The sequence below is a fragment of the Anolis carolinensis genome, chromosome 1 (assembly GCF_035594765.1).
Source record: "Anolis carolinensis isolate JA03-04 chromosome 1, rAnoCar3.1.pri, whole genome shotgun sequence".
NCBI classification, from domain to species: Eukaryota; Metazoa; Chordata; class Lepidosauria; order Squamata; family Dactyloidae; genus Anolis; species Anolis carolinensis.
In genome coordinates, this window is record NC_085841.1 from 238,844,247 (window position 1) to 238,866,164 (window position 21,918).

At 38.3% G+C, this 21,918-nt stretch overlaps 1 protein-coding gene across 7 annotated transcripts in view; it reads left to right on the forward strand.

Moving 5' to 3' along the window:
* stk11ip (serine/threonine kinase 11 interacting protein) overlaps window positions 1-21,918 on the forward strand; it is a 63,179-nt gene that overhangs the window by 31,802 nt on the left and 9,459 nt on the right. For 6 of the 7 annotated variants that reach the window (XM_062967232.1, XM_062967227.1, XM_062967233.1 and 3 more), the window contains exons 2-15: window positions 958-1,021; window positions 2,616-2,818; window positions 10,257-10,331; window positions 10,705-10,800; window positions 12,198-12,305; window positions 12,524-12,595; window positions 14,122-14,251; window positions 14,385-14,488; window positions 14,978-15,067; window positions 16,871-16,912; window positions 17,770-17,940; window positions 18,324-18,405; window positions 18,495-18,836; window positions 21,531-21,721. In XM_062967232.1, coding sequence (XP_062823302.1) covers window positions 958-1,021; window positions 2,616-2,818; window positions 10,257-10,331; window positions 10,705-10,800; window positions 12,198-12,305; window positions 12,524-12,595; window positions 14,122-14,251; window positions 14,385-14,488; window positions 14,978-15,067; window positions 16,871-16,912; window positions 17,770-17,940; window positions 18,324-18,405; window positions 18,495-18,836; window positions 21,531-21,721 — 1,770 coding nt within the window. Of the gene's footprint in view, window positions 1-23; window positions 116-957; window positions 1,022-2,615; window positions 2,819-10,256; window positions 10,332-10,704; window positions 10,801-12,197; window positions 12,306-12,523; window positions 12,596-14,121; window positions 14,252-14,384; window positions 14,489-14,977; window positions 15,068-16,870; window positions 16,913-17,769; window positions 17,941-18,323; window positions 18,406-18,494; window positions 18,837-21,530; window positions 21,722-21,918 lie in introns of those variants that run through there. The other variant, XM_062967226.1, reaches the window with a different exon arrangement.

Here is a 21,918-nt window from a genome sequence, read left to right on the forward strand (position 1 = left end):
TCTGTCAGAATGGCTTAGCTTAGAGGTATGCAGAAGATTCACAGTTAACCAGGCAACTGGCAAAACTATCATGGAAACAATGCTTAAAATTGGAAAAAGCTGTTTTTATAATACGGTAAAACTGTGTTACATTCAGTTTGTCTATTTCTCTTGATTTGCTTTTAATTACAGTAGAGTCTCACATATCCAAGACTCACTTATCCAAGGTTCTGGATTATCCAATGCATTTTTGTAGTCAATGTTTTCAATATATCGTGATATTTTGGTGCTAAATTTGTAAATACAGTAATTACAACGTAACATTACTGCGTATTGGACTACTTTTTCTGTCAAATTTGTTGTATAACATGATGTTTTGGCACCTAATTTGTAAAATTATAACCTAATTTGATGTTTAATAGGCTTTTCCTTAATCCCTCCTTATTATCCAAGATATTCTCTTATTCAAGGTTCTGCTGGCCCGTTTAGCTTGGATAAGTGAGACTCTACTGTATTCTGTTTCAATATGAATGTCAAGGTAGTGCAGAGTTTATGGTATGGTATAGTATGAGGTATAGTATTAGTTAGGCCTGATTTTAATAGTAACTCTTAAGCAACCAGAAACTGCATTTATCTGGCACCTGCCAATCCCCATGGGTGCTGGTTAACTGAGAGTCTGCTGTGTTTAAACGTATGCTACTGTTCGTTCTTGTGTGTTTTCAAGTCATTTACAACTTATGGCAACCTTAACACAGAATTTTCTTGGAGACATATTCAGAGGGAATTGGCAAGACTTGTTCTGACACTGAGAGAGTGTTATTTGTCCCAAGAACATCCCATCAGCTTCTTTGGCTGAGCAGGACTTCAAATCCTGGTCTAGTTCAGTATTCAAACCACTTCAACATGCTAGCTTTCTTGTGTCACTGCTTCTCGGATGATTTGTAATTATTTTCTTCTCTTTGTCCTCTCTCTTTACAGATGGCGCCTGCAGCTCCAAAGGAAATAATGCTGAAGAGCCTAGCACAATTGCTACAGGATTCTGGTGAGGTTCTGAATATTTGCTGCACCTTCACTTTGCTGGAACATGGTTGGGCGCCATTTACATTATAGAAAGGATGCAGTTTGACATCGCTTTCCCTGCTGTGGAATCCTGGGAGTTGTACTTTGGGGAGGCACCAGCCCTCTTTAGCAGAGGAGGTTAAAAATCTCTTATAACTACAACTCCTATAATTCAGTAACATTGAGCCATAGTAGTAGCAATTACATCAATATGCATTAATTATACCCTGTTGTTGGGTTTTGAGCAATATTATTATTTATTTTTGTTCTGCTTTTCTCCCATGGGTGGGACTCAAAGCGGTAAACAAATGGTAAAAAAACAAAAAAACAAAACTGCATGATACAAAAACATGACATTCCCTCAACCCAAGCATATAAACAGAAAACCAACACATTGCATAACCACATTACGTAAATAATATAAATAGGCTTAAAAATAACATGAACATTGTCATTAAAATCCCTGTGTCTCAGGCCACTGACATTATCCTAAAACATCATATTAAAAGTCTTGAGCTCCAAATCTTTGGCCATGTAAGCCTTGCCTGATTGAAATAGGCTGCTTACTGTGGGTTGTCAAGGAAGGCCTGCTTCCATAAAATGGTCTTGACCTGGGAGCAAAAGCCCAATAACAAGGGGGCCAAGAGCACTTCTTTGAAGCGGGAGTTCCAGAGCTGCAGGGCCACCACCGAAAAAGCGCTCTCTCTCGCTTTCTCACCAACTGTACTTGTGACGGTGGAGGGACCAAGAGAAGGGCCTCTCTTGATGATCTTGGCTCATGCTGGCTGATAGGAGGAGATGCTGTTCCTCAAGCAAAAGTTGGTGATGATGGCTGAATGATGAGTTGCAGCATACTTGAGTGCTTTTTAAGGAGTAGATGGAAAACAGTGCACCACACCGCTATACAGTAATTAGCATTAGTCAGTAAAGCATCAGTATGGCTAAATACTTAGAACCTGCAGTTCAATTGCCTCATCAGATTAAATACAGGTATTTTATTACAGATAACATTTATGGTTAACAACTTCCTCCACAGACTTGCTCACTACACCATTATCTTTGTTGAGAATCTAATTGAATCTGCCTTGAATCTTCTGCTGGGAGAGAAGGAGAATATAAATTAATAAAATAAAATGAATTGGAGTTATGTACTTCTGTTCTTGAGCTTGTCACCAAAACAGAACAGTTCTCCTTCCCGGGTGGCATGTCTAAAATGAAGAACACCATTATCTCGTTTCTGGGAAGCAGCTTCCTCTCTGTGTTGTTTTATGTATTGGGTTAACATGAGGATTTGCAGTTTCATTTAGTAAGAGAAATATGGCAGTTTCCATTCAGTTTTTGTGAGCAGTAGTTGTGATGTAGGAAAGTAGGGAATGTATAAGTGTGTGATTGACAAAGAACTGAAACATTTCTGGAACGCCTTAACAAAAGCAACTTCAAAGTATGGTTCTTTGCTTATCAAGATGCAAAATTGTGGTAATATGTTAGCAGACTTACATGCGATCAACAAGCTTTTCTTCATGTTGTGTAGTAAGTTCATGCTAATCCGATGTTAATGGTTTTGTCTTTTTCTTTAGGTGACTTGATTTTGGATGGTACTAGCACTTTGACTTTGTTCACATCCACACTACAGATTCTCACTGAAATCTTTGAACAGCACCTACTGCCACGAAACCAGAATCATGGGTTCATTGCACTCTCATCACACCCGGCTGAAACATCGGCAATCCTTCAAGCCCAGTTTCTTTTTGATGTCTTGCAAAAGACACTCTCACTTAAGGTGTGTATTGAATTTCTGGGCTGTGAGTAGTGGGTCTGTGTTATCTTTTGGAACAAGGCTTATGCTTCTGAAGTAAAGGAACTGAAATTATCTTGGTAGATTGGAGTGGGCAAAGTGCAACCTGTGGATCGCATACAACTCCCGCAGGAGCATTTTTATATAGTTCTCAAGGCCTTGGTGTTTCTTGAAATGTTTTCTTCAGATGCCCTCTTGATATATGTAGGACATTTACACAATCTATGGACACTTCTTGGGTCCCCAAAAGATCAACCCTTGCTTTACAGATTTTTGGCCCATAATGTCCCCCAGGTGGCATGAAGCATTTTCACTATGTTATCTCTTGGGCCAATTTAGGGTCTAGAAGGCCTTTCTTAAGAACAGGTGGTAAACAGGAAGTATCCTATATACCCTAAAGGCACGAGATCCCATCCGGTTAACTCTGGTTATTACTTGGATAGTAGATTGCCAACAAATACATCGTATTGTAGGTTGTATTTCAGAGAAAGAAGCTGGCAAAACCACCTCTGAGTATTTCTTGCCTAAGAAAACCCTGTGACATTATGAGGATTGTAATAAATTGATGGGTGATTTGACAGTGCATACATAGAATAATAGGAGATAAAATGGCCCAGGACATGATAAAAAGCCTAGTAACAGGGTATTTGTCAGCAATATATATATATTTGCATGAGTGCATGTAAAGAAGTGATTACCCAGGGGACTAATGCATTCCCATATACTGCTACAGTTGTCCACCCTATGATAGATTATCAAGGAGTTCTATTTCATACATGTTGCACCATAGCCTATATGTTTCTGACTGAAATGATGGGTTACAATTTTATCGTAGATTAATCAAATGTACTTGGACAAATCAAACATTCGGGATTTTTTTTTTGTTTTAACTGTTAACATTGCCTTTTTCTTTAACACATAAAATGTAGATACTTTTTACTGATTGAAGGAGGGGTTAAGATACAAGTACACAAAGACATATACTGCAAAGTACTTCATAGTTGCAGTTTTCTGCAAAATGCAAGACATGAAAGATGCACTATTGTCATTTGAAATTACTTTTAGACCAGGAATGAGGAACTTGGGGCCATCATGAAGTTAGGCTGGAACTCCAGTTCTAATCAGCAGAATTGATAGTGAGTGATGAAAGGTCACAAGTTATCCATTTGTGTCTTAGTTTGAATTGGGCCATTCATTTCTCTAGCCAAGTACAGATTGGCACCAGTTCTAAAAGATCTCAGGGGGAAGATATTGCTTCAGATGATTGTATTTGGAAATTTTTGACATTCAGCTAGTAGTTTAAAATGAGCAAAGCATATGCTCACCTACTGATTTGTGATCTTGCTCTAGTAATGTGTAGAGTCCCAAAATATTGATGTTTTACTTGATTACTAGACTAGAGTCAGAAGTCTAAAATGCTTAGTTGTTTCTCAACTGATCTCCAATATGACTTTGCAGCCATTCTTCTCTTTCTGTATTCAGGCAATTTAGCTATTGTATGTGGCTGCCTATTCCATGACTTTAACAGCTCTCCCAACAGCTCCAATAAGAAAAGTATTAGGTTGCCCCAATGGGTTTATTTAATGAAGGATATGCAAAGTGCTGACATTCCAATTAAATGATAAAATGTTTTGAGTGTTCTGTACTTTGTTGTCTGGAGACTAGGGTGTAGGCATCTGCAGATTCAGCTATGCCTGGTTGGCATAAGGCTGTGGGGGCGGTGGAAGATTGGCAAAGGAATTTGCTTCCTCTTGGCTGTAAATGTATATTCATGCCGTCTGTTCAAGCAGACAAAAAACAGATTGGGGACTTGGGATGTGCTGGAGATTCAATTCAACAATGCTTGGTCTTAAAATAACTTAAGAAAAATGTAGTGGCAGAGATGAGGTTTGACATTGATTGAAGCAAGGAGGTAGGGGTCTTGAATTGGTTTCTTTGACTCTGCCTTACAGGTTGTCAGTTTTGTTTGCATAAAATATGTGAATTGGATAACTTGAACATTTACTAAACCTTCATAATTATTCACATGTAGTAATACAGGGCATTTTTATTTTGTTTCCACCTCTATTTGCTGGGGGAAAGTGGCAGGGCAGGGCAGGGCAAGAAACTGTTAAGAAGGGAATTAGGACTATAAATGCTGGACTTCAATAGGATACTTTTTCTCAGAAGTAAATAGGAGAAAATACTTGTGTTGTCACTTAGCACTAGCGGAGAGCTTCTGTTTCTGGGATGGGAATATAATCTAAAGTATCCTATATTCTGTGAAATGCAGTGATCCTTTGGATTGTTCCTAGGTTAGTGAAGAAAAAGTTATTTAAAAAATGTTGACAGAAACATATATTTCATAACTTGAGAGGTGAGATGGGGAGCCTAATGTAATTTCAATGGCAGTGCTTATTTGTTTTATTTGATGCTTAGAGCAAAGGTCTTTCACATATAAGGAAAACAAATAAATACATGAAAACCAAATTATTATTAAATACAATATAAAATACAGCATTGAAATCCTATATCAATCATTAAAATGCTACATATATCAGAGATACTCCCTTAAAATACAACATAAGATAGTTCATGGACTAGAATCTGCATAATTAAAAACCAGGTAAAACCCAAGTAAATACAGCATTATTAAAACTTAAGTGGGGAACACCTTGGATATAAATAGTCACTATTAGTTAAAAGCATCCTCAGCACAATCAACTGCAATTTCAGAAATCAGTCTTGCCCGAATTTTCTGTGCTGCCAGGGCAAAAAGAGACACCTTGTGAGTGACCACAGGGTTAGTGTCAGCCAAAAGATAGAAAATATTTTCTGGCACAGTATTGGTTTGAAGGAGCTAAAGAATAGGTCCCAGGATTTTAGTTCTTGGCTCAGAATACAGAGGGCAGGAAAATAAATAGTGGGGCTAATCCTCAATTTCCGGGGCCACGCACACACACAAACGAAGAGCCAGAGCGGTGCCTGTGTATCTACCGCCAATCACCACTGTGGGCATACTTTGAAAATGAAGGGCTGTGAAGGCTTGCCTAAGTTTTGGAAATGTGAGCCTACTCGGAACCAGTGGGAAAATTTGGAGTTATTAATAGCCTGCCTATTCTGGTGTACACCTTGATTAAAAATATATTCATGGACCTTCTCCCTTGAGTTCAAGACAGAGAACTTATCAAACAGAGTGGGGTGAAATTCAAGCAGCTTCTGATATCTTGTATTCCAGACTTTGCATTTTGCTAGGTGTTCAAAACATCCCTTGGGGAGAACACTAACTGATGAATCTTTTACACTTCTCCAATAATTAAATAGGGTGAAATGAACATGTGATCTAATGGAAGGGAGACCAAACTTTGCTCAGACCAAGGCTGCAGTGGTGCTTGGTGGTCGTCTTAGTAGTTTTTTTAAGAAATGTATTCTGGAGGGCCTCCAGTTTCACTGTCTGAGACTCATCCCATCCTCAGACGACAGCACCATACAAAATCTGAGCTATAACTTTACTCTGGAATATTTTAAGTACTGGGACAGCAGGATGACCCCCTGCAGTGTTGTAAAATCGTTTTCAAAGCCACTGCTTTGAAATGGATTCCAAGGTACTTAAATTCCTGACATAGTTCGGTTTGGTGACCCCCGATGGACCATCTATGTTGAGAGTGTTTTCTTCCAAACACCATTACTTTTATTTATTATAATTGATATTCAGCTTTTCTTCAGTGGCAGTGTTGTACACTTGGTTCTCTAATGGAAATACATGACATTCAGAAGGACCAAGGGTAAGACAAGGTTGTACACTTGGTTCTCTAAATGAAATTTGTGACATTCAGGAAGACTGAACATCGGACAGAGCCGGTAATTATGGAGCAGCCCACCAAAATTAACTGTTATTAGTCTTCATTTCATGAAATATAGCTATGTAGATTTTAATACTCCCCCCCTGCATAATTCAATGTATAAGTTGTAAATGTTAATTAGCAACATCTGAGGTGAGCAAGAAAGATATGGTATGTAACACTCCTGTGTGGAAGTGACAGATGTTAGTCATGTCACTTGGATACATTAAGTTTTCCTTTTATGTTTTATGCTTCATCAGCTCCACAAGCTATTGACTTCAATTGTTTCAGAAAGTTGTTTACATTTGTGTCATCTTTAAGAACACTGTTCAGGTTATTTCCACTGCTGGTCATGAGTTGTTTAACCAAAGCAGGGTTATTACTCAGAAAGGGATTGGAATGTGCTTGACAGTTTAGCTATCTATGGTAACACAATTGTGGGCCTTGTTAGTGTTTGCTTGAGTTAATACAAGAATTAATCTCTTTATTTGTGAGGGATGTTTGCAGAATCTGAGTCCTTGATTAACCTTTGAATGTGCTGGATGTAGGCTCCCTGAAGCCTCTACATGGAGTCTTCCAATGTTGTGTTATCCTTAACAGATGCCCTGTGAGATCACATCATGCCTCAGATCTCTGACTAGGTGAATTGCAGCTACATTACATCATCATCCAGAAATGCAGTCTAGATAAAGTATGCCCATGTGGTTGGAGCATATTTGGAAATGCTGATTGGTTTGATTGGCTGTCCGACCCAAAAAAAGAAAATAAGTTGTTCACATGAGTGACCAGATCTTATGATTGGTATCTGAAGTTCATATGTCAGTTTATCTCAGTGTACAATCAGCCTCCATTGCATGCCTCTTTCTCCTTTCTAATCTAATGTAATCTCTAAATATTTGTAACTAGAGAGCATCATAAAAGTGGGTGGTATAGCTGTCTCAATGATTACTGTTATTTTATAGAGCTCCATCTGTTTATGTAACATGATAATATCAGGCCCTTTGTTTTAGAAATCTTTTACTTTAGCAGTACAGTCCTGCACTTGTTTTCTCACAAGTAAATCCTACTGAATTCAATGAGTTTTATACATTGGAGAGTATATACAAGATTGTCTCCTAAACTGTATTTTAAAAAGCATTCATTTCACTTTGTTCCTTGCATAGCCTGCTCTGTCATTTTTTGGCTTCAGAATGACTTTGTGCCCTTTCATATCTTAGTCTTGTCATTTTAGTCTACTGTGAGTGATACTCTAACTTTATACATGTCACAATGATGTGATCTACTAGTGCAATTTGTTCTGTTCAGTTACTAATATGGGTTTTAGCCAACAGCCTAAATGAAAAGCTGACATCAATAAGCTCAGTTCTTATATTTCTCAGTGCAAATTACATTTGGTTCAGTTTGGTTCTTAAGTGAAGGGAACAGTGAGTTACTGTAGGCACAGTGAAGAACAGTGGTGCTGCTTCATGAGTCCAAAAATGCCTGTACTTGTATTTACCCAAGTCTAATGAGCCACCAAGTCTAATGCGCACCAAAAATTTTCAGAATCCTTAAACCAAAAAAAATTTGACTGTTGAATGTAATGCGCAACAGCAAAAAGTGCATTCTCTATAGTTTGGCCAAAAAAGGTGTGCCTTACAGTTGCTGCCTGCTAAGAATTCCATCTTTAAAACCAGAAGTGTTAGAACATCAAAACTTCCAGCAATTGAAAGGAAAAGAAAACCTTAAGATGCATCTATGCTTTAGAACAAATCCACTTCAATTTGCCTTGGTTCCGTGCCGAGGAATTAAGGGGGCTGTAGTTTTACAAGGTTTTGGACCTTCTCTGCCAAAGAATGCTGATGCCTCACCAAACTACAAATCCCAGAATTGCATAGCATTGAGCCATGGTAATTAAATGAATCAGCTTCCCCTTTTGCTTTGGCTCAGCACCGTATTATGCGAATCTAATGCACACCCTCATTTTGGTGAGGTAATTTAGTCAGAAAAGGTGAGCATTAGATTTGAGTAAACGCAGTATTGTTCTTCACTTTGACTATCGCTATACAGTTGTGTTTTAATTATTATTTTTTATCCCATTCCTTCAGACCTTAAGGACATAATGTATGACATATATCATTCTCTGTTTCATTCTTGAAGCTATTCTGGAAGTTTAGACCCAAGAAGTAATTAACTAGGCAGGGATTTTTTTTTAAAAAAACAGCTGCATATATAAAGGAAATATACCATATGTATCTTGAGTTTTTCCTAATGAGGCAAATTAGGAATTTTAACAGGAATCCTAAAGCTCCTGTAAAACACACACACACACTTTTTAAATAAACAAGAGATAAGTATTCAGTTAAGGATCCGTAACATCAGGTAAGATTTGACCATTAATGAGCTTCATTGTTAGAGAAAGACTTAAAATGGGTTATTTTCTTACAATTGTATCATTTTATGTATTATGCTAGTCTTGAACAAGAATGATTAGATCCGTTTTTACGTAGCTAAAAGGAATACAGTACATGGAAGTATCTCTCAAACCCCTGGGACAGCAAACTCTTTCTGCAGTATCGAGATGTAATAAAGAGGAGTCAACTCAACAGGGATTTAGAAGTAGCAAGATGAGTACTTTATGGTATATGTTTTGAGAAATATCTGTTCACAGAATTTTTACATTGGAAACCCATGATGAAGTGCAGATATGCATCAACGGATACAGTAAACTTCATAGCATATAGCCAAAGATCTCTGCAAACGTTTCTATTGTATCCAGAATTAACAATTATCAAAATATAATTCCATCATTGGTTTTATGAATGTTAGGATTAATCCTATCTGTGGCCATTGTATTTACCACTGTCTCTATTTTCTTTAGTCTTGTCTTCCTGAATATATCTTTTCTAACTTTTTTACAATTCTGTGTTTGGGTTTTTAAAAAGGAAACTGTAGAATAGATATTGTTGATTTAAGCATCCTAATTTAGAAGGAAGAAAGGCCTCTTGCCTCTGTTGTTTCTGTCACTGGAAATCAAAAACCATTTCCCCATGTTTGGAGCCTCCCTAGGCCTTTCTGGAATCAAAATTTAAATTTTGCAGAAATTAAATTTAAAATGTCCTCATAATGTGCTGAAATGTCATCTAGGGATGTTTCCATGTCCCGCATAGTGTGTGTGAAGGCTGGAGCATGTAAGGCTTTCCAAGGTCTCCTAAAGGGCTAATGTTCCTTCCTTGTTTTCCACAAAAAAGAGTTGTTCACTCCTTTTTTCATGTGAAGAGCAAACACCTTATGAAACTGACTTTCTGATGACCTGTGTATCTGTTTCTTAGCATGTTGCATATCGCTTCATTGAGACATTCACTACTAGAATCTCAGTGACCACATATGTAGCATATCCAGCAATATCTGGTAACAGTTCATTATTTTACTTACAGTTTCATGCCTGCCTTCAGGGTGTTCAGTTCAAGCTAGAGAAATGTTTGCGGACCAGGCTGGGTGCTTTTTAAATCTTAAGCAAAGAATGAAGATGACCTATTGGAGTTGGAACGGTCTAATTGTGACTCTTGTTATTAATGGTAGGTTAGGTGACTACTTGACTTTTTCCTTCTTCTCCCTTTTAGCTCATTCATGTTCCTGATTATGCTCTGCAAGCTGCTGTGAAAATTTCCCCCTTCAAGTCTCTGCGGCATTTAGAGGTGAGTACTGTTATGGGAGTCCTTTACAGTAGAGGTAGGTATGGTGCCTTGGTCTGTTTCTAGCATGAGCATGAGAAGCTTCCCTGTTTGGAGCATATACAGATAATAAATGAGACTATAGTGAACTTTTGCATAAATAAGATTTTCATATTCATTAATCAAGAGTACTTTACTTCACTGCAGTTTAAAGTAAGTTTTCTTAAATTTATTATAGATTTTTGATTTTTAATGTGAGTTTTAATAACTTTGAGTAAACCTGCAAAATCCCATAACCAGTTTCAGTCAAAGTGCAACCAGTTAATGAGGGAAGTTTGTGCTTAAGATTTAACAAAATGTTTTACATGTACTTTGTATTTTCTGCTTTCTTATGTAGCTGAAGTGTGTTCCTTTACACTGTCTGCAAGGTTTACGGTTTATCTATTCTCAGTTGGAGGCTTTGACCTGTTCCAAATGCGTGAGTTCCTTAAAAGTAAGTGGAGATTAACATTAAGTTGCTTTTCCTCCTTTTGAGAGAAATAATGGTTAAGTCTGAATGTTTTCTTAGGATTGATATCACTAGTGGCGAAAGGATAGGACCAAAAGTACCATTATATTTTAGCTTAAAGCTCTAATTATAAGAGGCATTCCAGTCTTTCAGAATGGGGTAGAAAGCTTGAATAAAAACTAGGCCAGCAAAAAATCGGGTCATGGGGAAGCAGGTGTGGTTTTCTGCAAAAGCTGAGGGAGATGGACTGGAGTTCCAGGACGGCTTCTTTTACCCCCAGGACTAGGTTCCCTACCACTGCTACAGGATGAATTGTGACAGTGGGGTTGTCTGTTATCTGAAAAGAAATCAATCCCCAGAGGCTGTCAACAATTAAATTACAATCATCTTCATTTGTGAGTTTAATTTTTGTGGATTTGATTTATCATAGATTTGATTAATATAGTCTGTCTAGGAATCTTTAGGCTGTCCAGCACAACTCTGTGGTCAACCTCAAAGTGAAGTTGATCTTAGAGTTGTGCTGGTGAACCTAGAGATTTCTAGGTCCTCTAGCACAGTGCTCTAGGAATCTCTAGGTCCTCCAGCTCAACTGGCAGAAGATGACTACTATAGTACACGGGAGGATCCAGAGATTTCTAGAAAAGTGTTTTCTCAGGTTAACTTTTGTGATAGTTTTGTGCCTCTCACCCCAGTGAATGTGGAGGGATGGCTGTACATTGTTATGGCACTATTGACATGTTATTCTGTGTCCCTTAAGTAAAATGAATTAAGAACCTGGGTTTGAATACTGAAGGAATATATGTCTGATTCTGTAATGACAACAGAGTTTGAACAGCCTTCTTGTGTGGTCTGCATCTTTGTGAATAGCCAGGCCAGAAACAGGAAGAGAGATATGTTCCAATGGGGAAGCAGATTCTTCAGTGAAACAGATGTTGAAAGCGGCTACCCAATAAAAAGTTTGTTCTAGCTAATGCTAGATCAATAAGCCCCTTTCACCCAAAAAGAATTGCTTAGGGAAACTATATTGTTGGATCAAGAGTAATTTTTAGCCTTTTAAAAAGCAATTAAGAAAATAAAATTCAGAGCTCTTAACAGTTCCTGTGCAAAATATGTAAGAACAGTATAGGATTGCAGGCGAGCTGGTTCTTGTACCCGTACTTTTTGTGAAATCGTTGGCTGGTGAAAAAGAACCTGTTTTTCAATCACAGCATGGATATGGGCATAGGCAGTAGTTAATTGTTGTTGCTATTCAAACTATTACTCAAGGTTTAGCTTTGGGACTAGTTCAAATGCTGAAAACCCTGAAAAAGCAGATGCAGAGATACACACATAGATTAACTCTTCCTTATTCACTTGCCATTTACATGTTTTTAATCCTGTAGGAGATCTTCTCTGAATGTGGAGGGGACCTCAGTTCTGCACTTCCTTGGCTAGAATTACAGACAGTCAACTTCAGCTACAATTCCATTGCAAACCTAGATGATTCACTGGTATGTTGGAGGAGCTAGTGGGGGTGGGTAAGGAAATGAGAACAGGGGGTGATAGTACACTTATTGGTAGTCTTATTTTTTCTCTCTGATAATGAGGTACAGTGAGAACCTGGGTTTAGCACACTTGTGCCACGACTCTCGACCTCTTCGTGGGATAATCTGTTTTATGGTTTTGCCTTAGCTGTTATCATTAATATATTTTTCTTGTTTCTGTAAAGCAATTACTGAATGTGTTGAAGGCGTTGGATATTAGTCATAATCTTATCAAGGACTGTGAGCGCTACCTGACAGTAAGTGCCACATTTATTTTGATGCTAACTCTGGCAAAGTAATAAACGTTTTTCCCCCTTCACTCCTGTCACTGACTCAGCTCATTGTACTCTGGCCATTTTATGGAGTCCATTACGCTTCTATTTTTGTGAGAGAAAAAAATCTTTCATTTGGGAATACTCATCTTTTCATTGTAGGCTCAATCCAGTGAAGCCAGTCAGACTAAAATGGGGATCAGTGAATGCCCCTTCTGCCGATGTAAAAGGCTATTCTATTTCTCTGCAGGAATATATCTGGTGTTAGCTTTCTGGACATTTCTTGACTGCTGCTGCCCCTCCTGATGTCATTGCTATCTAAAGCCTAAACCAGACTTCCCAATTACTACCGTACTTGGTCAAAGTAATCATTCTATGGTTTTTCACTAGTCAACTTAGATTTTTTGTTTTGTTTCATGTTCTCTTCCTTTATAGTAATTCTTCTTTTCCCCTCAGTATCATACTATTTTCTTCACTGGTATACTAAAAAATTGCTAGCAAGATAGATTTTTCTGCTAGCACGTTAGAAATTAAGGTAGTGTCATCACTTAGGAAGGGCTGAAGTTACAATAATTTTTCTGTCTGAAAAACCTGAAAAAATAGCTAACGTTCTAGGGATATTTCCTTGTACTGCTCGATTGCTGATTCTTTTGCTCTGCTCTTTGTGCAGGGTTGACTCCTTGGAATGCCTATTATTATTATTATTATTATTATTATTATTATTATTATTATATGCTTAATATATGAGAGATACATAGGTGTAGTGGACATAAGAATAGGGATTAGAGACTTCCCTTTTTGCCTGAGAGTTTTAACTAAACATTTGAGTAGGGTTTCTTTTTATTACAGTAAGGATTTGTTTGTGAGCTTGACAGGAAAACATGTATTTTTTCGAAAGTGGAGTATATATTTTTTTCAGTAGGCAACTCCCCTCCCCCCTTGAATTAGCCGCCTGTTCATATGGAGAGGCTGCCTTCATTTTATCCTTTCTCCATTACTTATTGAGTGGATATTTTCTAGCTCAAGTGTTTTTTTTACCTAAAACTTTTGCTTGTGTTTAAAATCAGTATCTTGTCTTTCTATCAGGATTTTGAAGACAGCTTCTGTTTTAAAAAATGTAAACTATCAGCAGCCAAGTTAGCAATTACAGTAAATTCTTTCTAGGTGGGAGCTGTCTGCCTGTTGGGGGAACAGTTAGCCTTCCTAGGGTTCTGCTTCCTCTTGCTATGAAGTTACCCTCATTCTACATATTTTGTGTGGCTGTCATATGCTTGCTTGGGCAAGGAGAAAGTGTACGTCATGTGGAACCCTGGCATATTCTCCTGAACATTTTAAGATAAAGAGAGTGCCTGCCCAGTAGTCTAATCTTTGTCCTGTCATGAGCTAGAGTGTGTTGAGCTTGCTGTTTTGATTGCCAACATAAGGTGCTTTTAAGAGTGTTTTGCATGGTACAGAAGACAAAATAATGAATAAAGGAGATAAATTTATAGATGAGCAATTTTTCTCAACAGGTGCTGACAGAGCTGGAATACTTGAATGTAGCCTACAACTTCCTGACTAAGATGCCTGACCTTGGACTATACAGCCAGGCTAAATTGGTGACCCTTATCCTTCGGTATAACCAGCTTGATAATATTAATGGTAAGACTATACAGTGTAGACAGCTGGCAAAGGAAGTCTGCCCAAAAGCCAGACCATATTAGAGGCAAGACACTACAGGGAAGCACAGCTTGATGGGAAAGGTTCTGATCTTATCTGGCTTCATTCTCTGCAGGTGTGGAACAGCTACCAAGCCTCCAGCATTTGGACATTGCTTACAACTTGCTGCTGGAGCACTCTCTGTTAGCGCCATTGTCCTTGCTCCACAACTTGAGAAGAGTGAGCAGTCATTTTGATTAAGGATTTGGGCAAATGGATATGTTGGGGTTTGTGTAAGACTAGAACATTCTAAAATGTCTGGAGAAAGGGTTTTGCTAGCACTAACTCGTAGGTGCCTGTCATCATCACAATTATATTTCTGTTGACACCTGACATGGTTGTGGAGTCACTGTTTGAGATGGGCATCATTCCAAAATCCAGCCAAATTGCTATAATGGTTGTAGAATGTTGGACTAGAACTTCAGATAGAAGACTTTAAATTTCAGTTCAAGGATAACTTTTGACCTGTTGCTGTCTCTTAAACTAACTTTTCTCATAGGATTATTAGAGGGGATTAGGGGAGGGAAAGAAAACGAAGGTCACCCAGACATTTTTGGTGGGAAACATAAAATAATGTCTGTGCCATAGTACTGCACTGGAAAACAACAGAAGTTTCACAGTTTAGAATAATTTAAAAAAAATGAAAGAGGTATACTTTTATCCTTACAGTTGCACCTGGAAGGGAATCCCTTATGGTTCCATCAGAATCATCGATTGGCCACGATAATGCACTTGTCTTCTAGAGCTATTCCCTGCAGTGTGAGTATATGTAGTAAAGCATAGAAGTTCCTCACATCTCTGATACAAAGCATAATTCCCAAGGATCGGCACTATTTAACTATCTTCTCAGAGGATAACAACTGTGTGGCCCTCTAGATAGATTTGGAATTCATGGTCTAGTATCCCTTAACTGGCACAACTACTAAATGTTGATAGTTGAATGGGAACAACATAATAAATAATAATTTCATGCTTAGTCACATTTGAGCCACAGTGTTCTTCTCTTACTGCCATAAAGCTTTGGAAGTGTACTATTTGCCGCTGGTCTCCATAGAGTTTTATTTGCTATACAGTGTCATAAAAGGTTTTCCCATTTCCACTATTCTGTGGTATCATAGTTGATGCAGTTATAGAATGAGGTACAGGAGAGTCACTTATCCAACATAAACGGGCCGGCAGAACCTTGGATAAGTGAATATGTTGGATAATAAGGACGGATTAAGGAAAAGCCTATTAAACATTAAATTAGGTTATGATTTTACAAATTAAGCACCAAAACTTCATGTTTAACAACAAATTTGACAGAAAAAGTAGTTCAATACACATTAATGCTACGTAGTAATTACTGTATTTACAAATTTAGTACCAAAGCATCACAATGTATTGAAAACATTGACTACAAAAACATTGACTACTAAAAGGCAGACTGCGTTGGATAATCCAGAACGTTGGATAAGCAAATGTTGGATAAGCGAGAGACTACTGTACCATCATTTCCTCCTGCAGCCCAGAAGTAAACTAGGTTTCTTCAGGCATATCATAAGTTTGTGTTGTGTTTGTTAGTTCAAAACGATCAGAGGGAAGAAAGACTATAGAAGTGACATTGGCCTACATCCAGTTGTTTGTCCTATTGAGATCTTTCATGTCCATCAATAGTCTCTTGCAGCAAGCCACTTTGGTAACTGAGAGCATTTTCAAAAGCAGTTTATGACATGACAGGGATTTATTTTTCAAAGTACAGTAAAACATAAGAAAGTTCAAAATCATTTAGTTACCTGTTTATGCAGGTCTTGGCTTACCAAATTTTGGTTGATGAGCCCAGTGTAATTGGGACTAACAAGTAGATTTAGGCCAGAATTTATCAGTCATCACACAGTGACAGCCTGTGATTCTCAGGACGACATGGTGCGTCTAACCCTGTTTCCCATGGTATTTATATTCTCTCCCAGTTCCCTTAACTAATTTGGGAATTAGTCCATTTTGTGCTGAATGGAATGGAAAGGGTTCTGTAGCATCTTAAGTGAAGTACTTTTACATGGCTCACTCCCTAATCTTGCAACTAGAAAGAACAGGAACCCACATCAGGTCAACTGTGTGCTATATCCATAATCTGTGTTCTATTCCCCAAAACAATTAGTAGAAGCAGAACTGACAGTCTCCAGGTGCCCCTTGTGGTGAATACTGTTTACTGCGAAGACAATGATAGGAAATAGAAACCTGCTCTGTAAAACTTAATTCTGTTTGCTGAAATGGGGATAATTTAGAGCTCTTTTGTGTCCAGCAATAATCCCCTGTTGCAGACTGTTTTGGTGACAGAGCATTTTCAAAAGCAGTTCATGACATGACAGGGGAATTTATTGTTCAAAGAACAGTCAAACAAATGGTAGGGTAATGGGAGCATACCGCCATAACTTCTAAAGGTTACCCTTCTCTGTCATACATTAATAAGTGCCATGGGTTTATATCCAATTTTGGTAAAAATCTTTTCTGGAGGGTTTGTTGATGAGTGACAAAGAGATGGGGGTGCTGATATCCTACTAACCATGCTTTTTCTTATACCAGTTCCTTCTTGATGAGGAACCACTGTCTGTCTCTGAGCTGCGGGTGAGTAGAAGAGATTATTACTGTTTCCCCAAAGGATTATAATTACTGAAAGCAATCTCATCCTAGATGCATCCTGGAATTAACACCAAGCCAGTCATACGTTTTGTTCACTAAGGGCCCTTCGACATAGCCCTATATCCCAGAATATCAAAGCAGAAAATCCCACAATACAGTAGAGTCTCACTTATCCAACACTCGCTTATCCAACGTTCTAGATTATCCAACGCATTTTTGTAGTCAATGTTTTCAATATATCGTGATATTTTGGTGCCTAATTCATAAATACAGTAATTACTACATAGCATTACTGCGTATTGAACTATCTTTTCTGCCAAATTTGTTGTATAACGTGATGTTTTGGTGCTTCATTTGTAAAATCATAACCTAATTTGATGTTTAATAGGCTTTTCCTTAATGCCTCCTTATTATCCAACATATTCGCTTATCCAACATTCTGCCGGCCCGTTTATGTTGGATAAGTGAGACTCTACTGTATCTACTTTGAACTGGGTTATCTGAGTTCATACTGCCATATATTCCAGTTCAAAGCAGATAACATGGGATTTTATTCAGCTGTGTAGAAGGGGCCTTAGAAAAAGTTTAGCTGCTTGGTGTCACTTTAGTCATGCTCACAACTGGAAAAAACATAGAGACTCCCAAGATTTATGATGAATTTTTTGAAAAGCACTTTATAAATATTAATTGACTGTTACTTTCAATTAATATCATATTGAAATATTTGTAAGCAATGAATGTGTAATTGCTCATTTTGCTGATTTTTTTGAAATTTGGAACATTAAATGTAAAAAATCTTGAATTGGCCACCTTACCTCTTTAGGGCTTGTTCTATCTTTCAGAATCATTCCAAACTGGATCAGACTATTGTTCAACCACTCAATACTCCAGCCTCAGAGAGGGCCTTGGCAGACCGCAGTGCCCTGGAAAGTTCTTGTGCCGCAGACCAAAGTGACAGCCAGTCCCCTGGAGAAAACAAATTTGCAAGACGCCTCTCACAGAAGAGATCTAAGGTGATGTTTCTACAGGAAGAGAGAATAAGCTATTCTGACAATAGGTGCCATGTGTTCACCTGCCAGAAGACTGGAACAAGCCTTTAACTTTATACTCTTACAGGAACATACACATTATCCTGTAAGATCTCTAATAATAAACTAAGAGGGGGTGTGCAGCATCCTAGAAATCTTTTCCTTTTTAAAAAATAAAGTGGTAGAGATGGGGGAACAAACCTGCAGGTTGCTGTTTGTAATTACAACTTGAAATCAGACCAAAACCTCAAACTCTTCTTTATAAGGCCTTTCTTCCAGGTGTAAAGCAATTATGATAACTTAGCTCATTCAGTTTGAGTCTGAAAGAGTCACTTTCAGGCTCTACATACTGCTTGTCTTTCTTTCAGGGGAAGATCAAAGTGCGCAAGGCCAGCATTTCAGAGCCCAGTGATACAGAACATGAGAACAGAGTATTACCCCTCTCTGCAGGTAAGATGGAAGTTATAATGGAACCTGTTACCTAGGACTGTAAACACATGAGAGTTTGCAAAATGTGTGGGTCTTTCTCTACCTTTCAGGTGTAGTTCGGCAGCACCAGGCAGAGATGGAGCGCATGGACAGCTTCCGGGATCGCTTTGGGGCACACTGGCTCCAGTATCGGCGGCACCTGGAAGCTGATGGACAGGCTGGGCCTGCTACCCCCTCTGGCAGTCCCACAGTGGAATCTCCTGGCAATACAAGTGAGGCCTCTGAGCAGAGTGAGAGCCTGGTACCAGAGAAGATCCCTGATACTGCTGAGGGAAAAGACCAGGACCTGGACCTGCTGCAGGCGGAGAATGTGGTGGAAGATCCCAAAGCAACAGCAGTCACAGATGTGCCAGCAGCTAAAGAAGATAAAGAACAGGAGAAAAAACTGGAAGGTAAATGGTGTTCCTTCTGGGCCGCTTTCCATTCCCATGGGTAAGTGAGAGGTGGTGGGCATTTACCCTCTCTGGAGGGTTACCTCAAGGACTGGGCCAACGAGCATGCTGTCTGTAGTATTCCTAGTCCTAGCTTTCTTACAGCTTATTTCTGTTATGGCATCAGCCCTTTGAGCTTGTGCTAGCTGAGTCCTCTCCCCATCTTAACCATTTCAGTGCTTGAGCTTGCCTAAGTAGTTGTGCTTTATTTAGTGGAGGTAGCTCATCTAGAAATCAGCTTGGATCTCATCAGAGCATCATGCCTGTGATACTTCAATAGGAAAATCTGGGAAATGCTTCTTGAAATCTTACACCAGGCCCTTGTTATAAGAAAAATGTGAGAACCTAAACACAGTTCCTGTCAAAATCTCATAAAATTGAGCATTGTTTGTCATGGAGTTGAGTGTATTTTAATCTCATTGCAATAATTGGTATTAAGCACTCCAGCCGTGTTGAATTATTATTATTACTATTATAATTTTTTTATTTATATCCTGCTTTATCTCCCCCAAAAGGGACTCACAGTGGCTTTAAATAAAAAGTTAGCACAGCATTTATAATATACAGTAGAGTCTCATTTATCCAAGCTAAACGGGCCGGCAGAACCTTGGATAAGCAAATATCTTGGATAATAAGGAGGGATTAAGGAAAAACCTATTAAACATCAAATTAGGTTATGATTTTACAAATTAAGCACCAAAACTTCATGTTTAACAACAAATTTGACAGAAAAAGTAGTTCAATACGCAGTAATGTTTTGTTGTAATTACTGTATTTACGAATTTAGCACCAAAATATCACGATATATTGAAAACATTGACTACAGAAATGCATTGGATAATCCAGAACCTTGGATAAGCGAGGCTTGGATAAGTGAGACTCTACTCTACAAATATTAAAGCAGAATTAAATATAAACACAGTATTAAAAGATTCATAGTTAAAACCATTCAAACATATTTGATGCATATTCAAAGCTAAAACCACAGCATCCCCTGAATTGATCTTACAAACCTTAACCTTTAAAAGCCTGCCTGAATAGAAATGTTTTAGCCTGCCACCGGAAGGACTGTTGCCTAGATGGGAATTCCAGTCTGTGCTGCTTCCTTTGAGTGCTGATTTCTCTCTTTGCGTTCTAGGTCTCTATTTATGTATACCTGATAAAATGTTTATAACCCTGATTTCCATTATTTCCCTAACTGATAATGGCAGAATCCTGTAACTTCCCAAATAAGCAAAATTTTAAACCAAGTGCATAACCAGAACATATGGAAGCTGATAGCAATCACACAAATTTCCCTTCATATAAAATGGTACATTGTGTATGTGTGGTGTGGATCACATTGAAAGACTAGCACAGTCTTTTTTTAAACAAAGGGTGCTTGTCTAGTCTTATTTGCCTTTTGAATATCATGGTCTTAATAAAGCGTGGCATTGTAAGCTGTTTTCTTGTTAAAAAACCAGTTTGGCTCTTTCTGTTTCTGTGTTTCCTTTCTCCCACTCATGACCAACTGAATGCCTAGTATGTAATATACTTGTTTAGAATTGGTCTGGTTCACTGTATTTTAGCATAAGTATTGGCATATCTCTTCATAGCTTGTTGTGATTAATGTTTCCTCGGCATCTGCTTGTTGTGCTTAATGTTTCCTCTGTATCTGCTAGCATGGTGCATTACAGTTTTTCATCAAATTAGTTCATAGTGATCATGTGTCCTGGGAGGAGGCTTAGTCTAAGAGTGGCAGACACCTGCAGGTTTCCTTAGCTGAGATTTTAGTCTAAGCTCATGATACCCCAGTTACAACATTTGGGGAACATGATGAGATTTTGCAAGAAAAAAATCCTTTGCTTTCATTATCATTGCAATGAACATATTGTGCATCTTCAATTGACTACTGGTGTGTGAGCCAGCTTTCATTTTACTTTATTTTTTAAGGCTGTCATCACACACTCTGAGCAAGCCTAAATATGCCTCCTTACTCAAAACCCTTAAGTTTTAATAATTAGTCAAGCCACAGTTGGTCCTCTCCCATTTCACTTCCCTTTGGCATAAATCTCAGAAACATGGATTAAGTGGGCTGGAGAATGGGAAAGTCTCCCTTAGAGTTTGTTAAACTCTCATCTAAGATTTCAAATCCACATTAGGAAATACATATTAAAGAATACATTGAGTAAGCATGGGAAATTGGGCAGTTACAAAAGTAAAAGAACCCTTAATAACTGGATAAATCCTGCTCATCAGTGCTTATTGAAGGTGACCAACTACTCGGCTTTTGGCCTTGGAAAAACTTGCTTAAAGGGAGTGTAGATTTGAAAACAAAAGGAGATTATGAGTCAAAGGATGCAGCAGAGGAGTTGGCTTTGGGTTTCTGTTTTGTGAAGCAGTTAAAATGTGAGATATGGTTTTTTAAAAACAAACTTTCAAGATATTGATGTGTGGGTCAGCGCTACAATATAGTTTACTTAAAGTGCTGAGTGTATTCTTATTCACTCTTTCAATCACTTGCTTTTTACTTTTCTGTATTGTCTATGAGCTATGCAACCCTGTTGTTCTTGTAGGTTTTCTCTTTAAAAATACAGGATTTTGAAAACTTTCATTGTTGCTAGGGCTATAGCGGCTGAAGCTGACCTAGGCTAATACTTGTGTTTATGCTGACAGTGGACCTCTGCCAGCCAATGTTGGTTAGTCAGATAGAAAGTGACGGTGACCCAGAACCAGACTGGATCTTCCTGCGAGTCACTAGCTGGCATGTCATGGAGGTGGAGCTGAAGGCAGCCAGGGTTCTACACAGGCTGGAGCTGCAAAGCCTGGAGAAAGTAGAGACTTCAGAGATTCTCTGGAAAAGGATGGTAAGCTGTGGCTGCTTCTGTGGGAAATTTCTAGTATTCTGATCCCTGTATAGTTTCCTCGTTTGCTTGGACATTACTCAAAAATACACGCACCAGTCCCTGGAAGAACATGTGAAAAATACAATTATCTTTCACTATGTGGAGAACACACATCTCACTTCCATTCAATATCCATTGTGAATCTAACTGTGGAAATA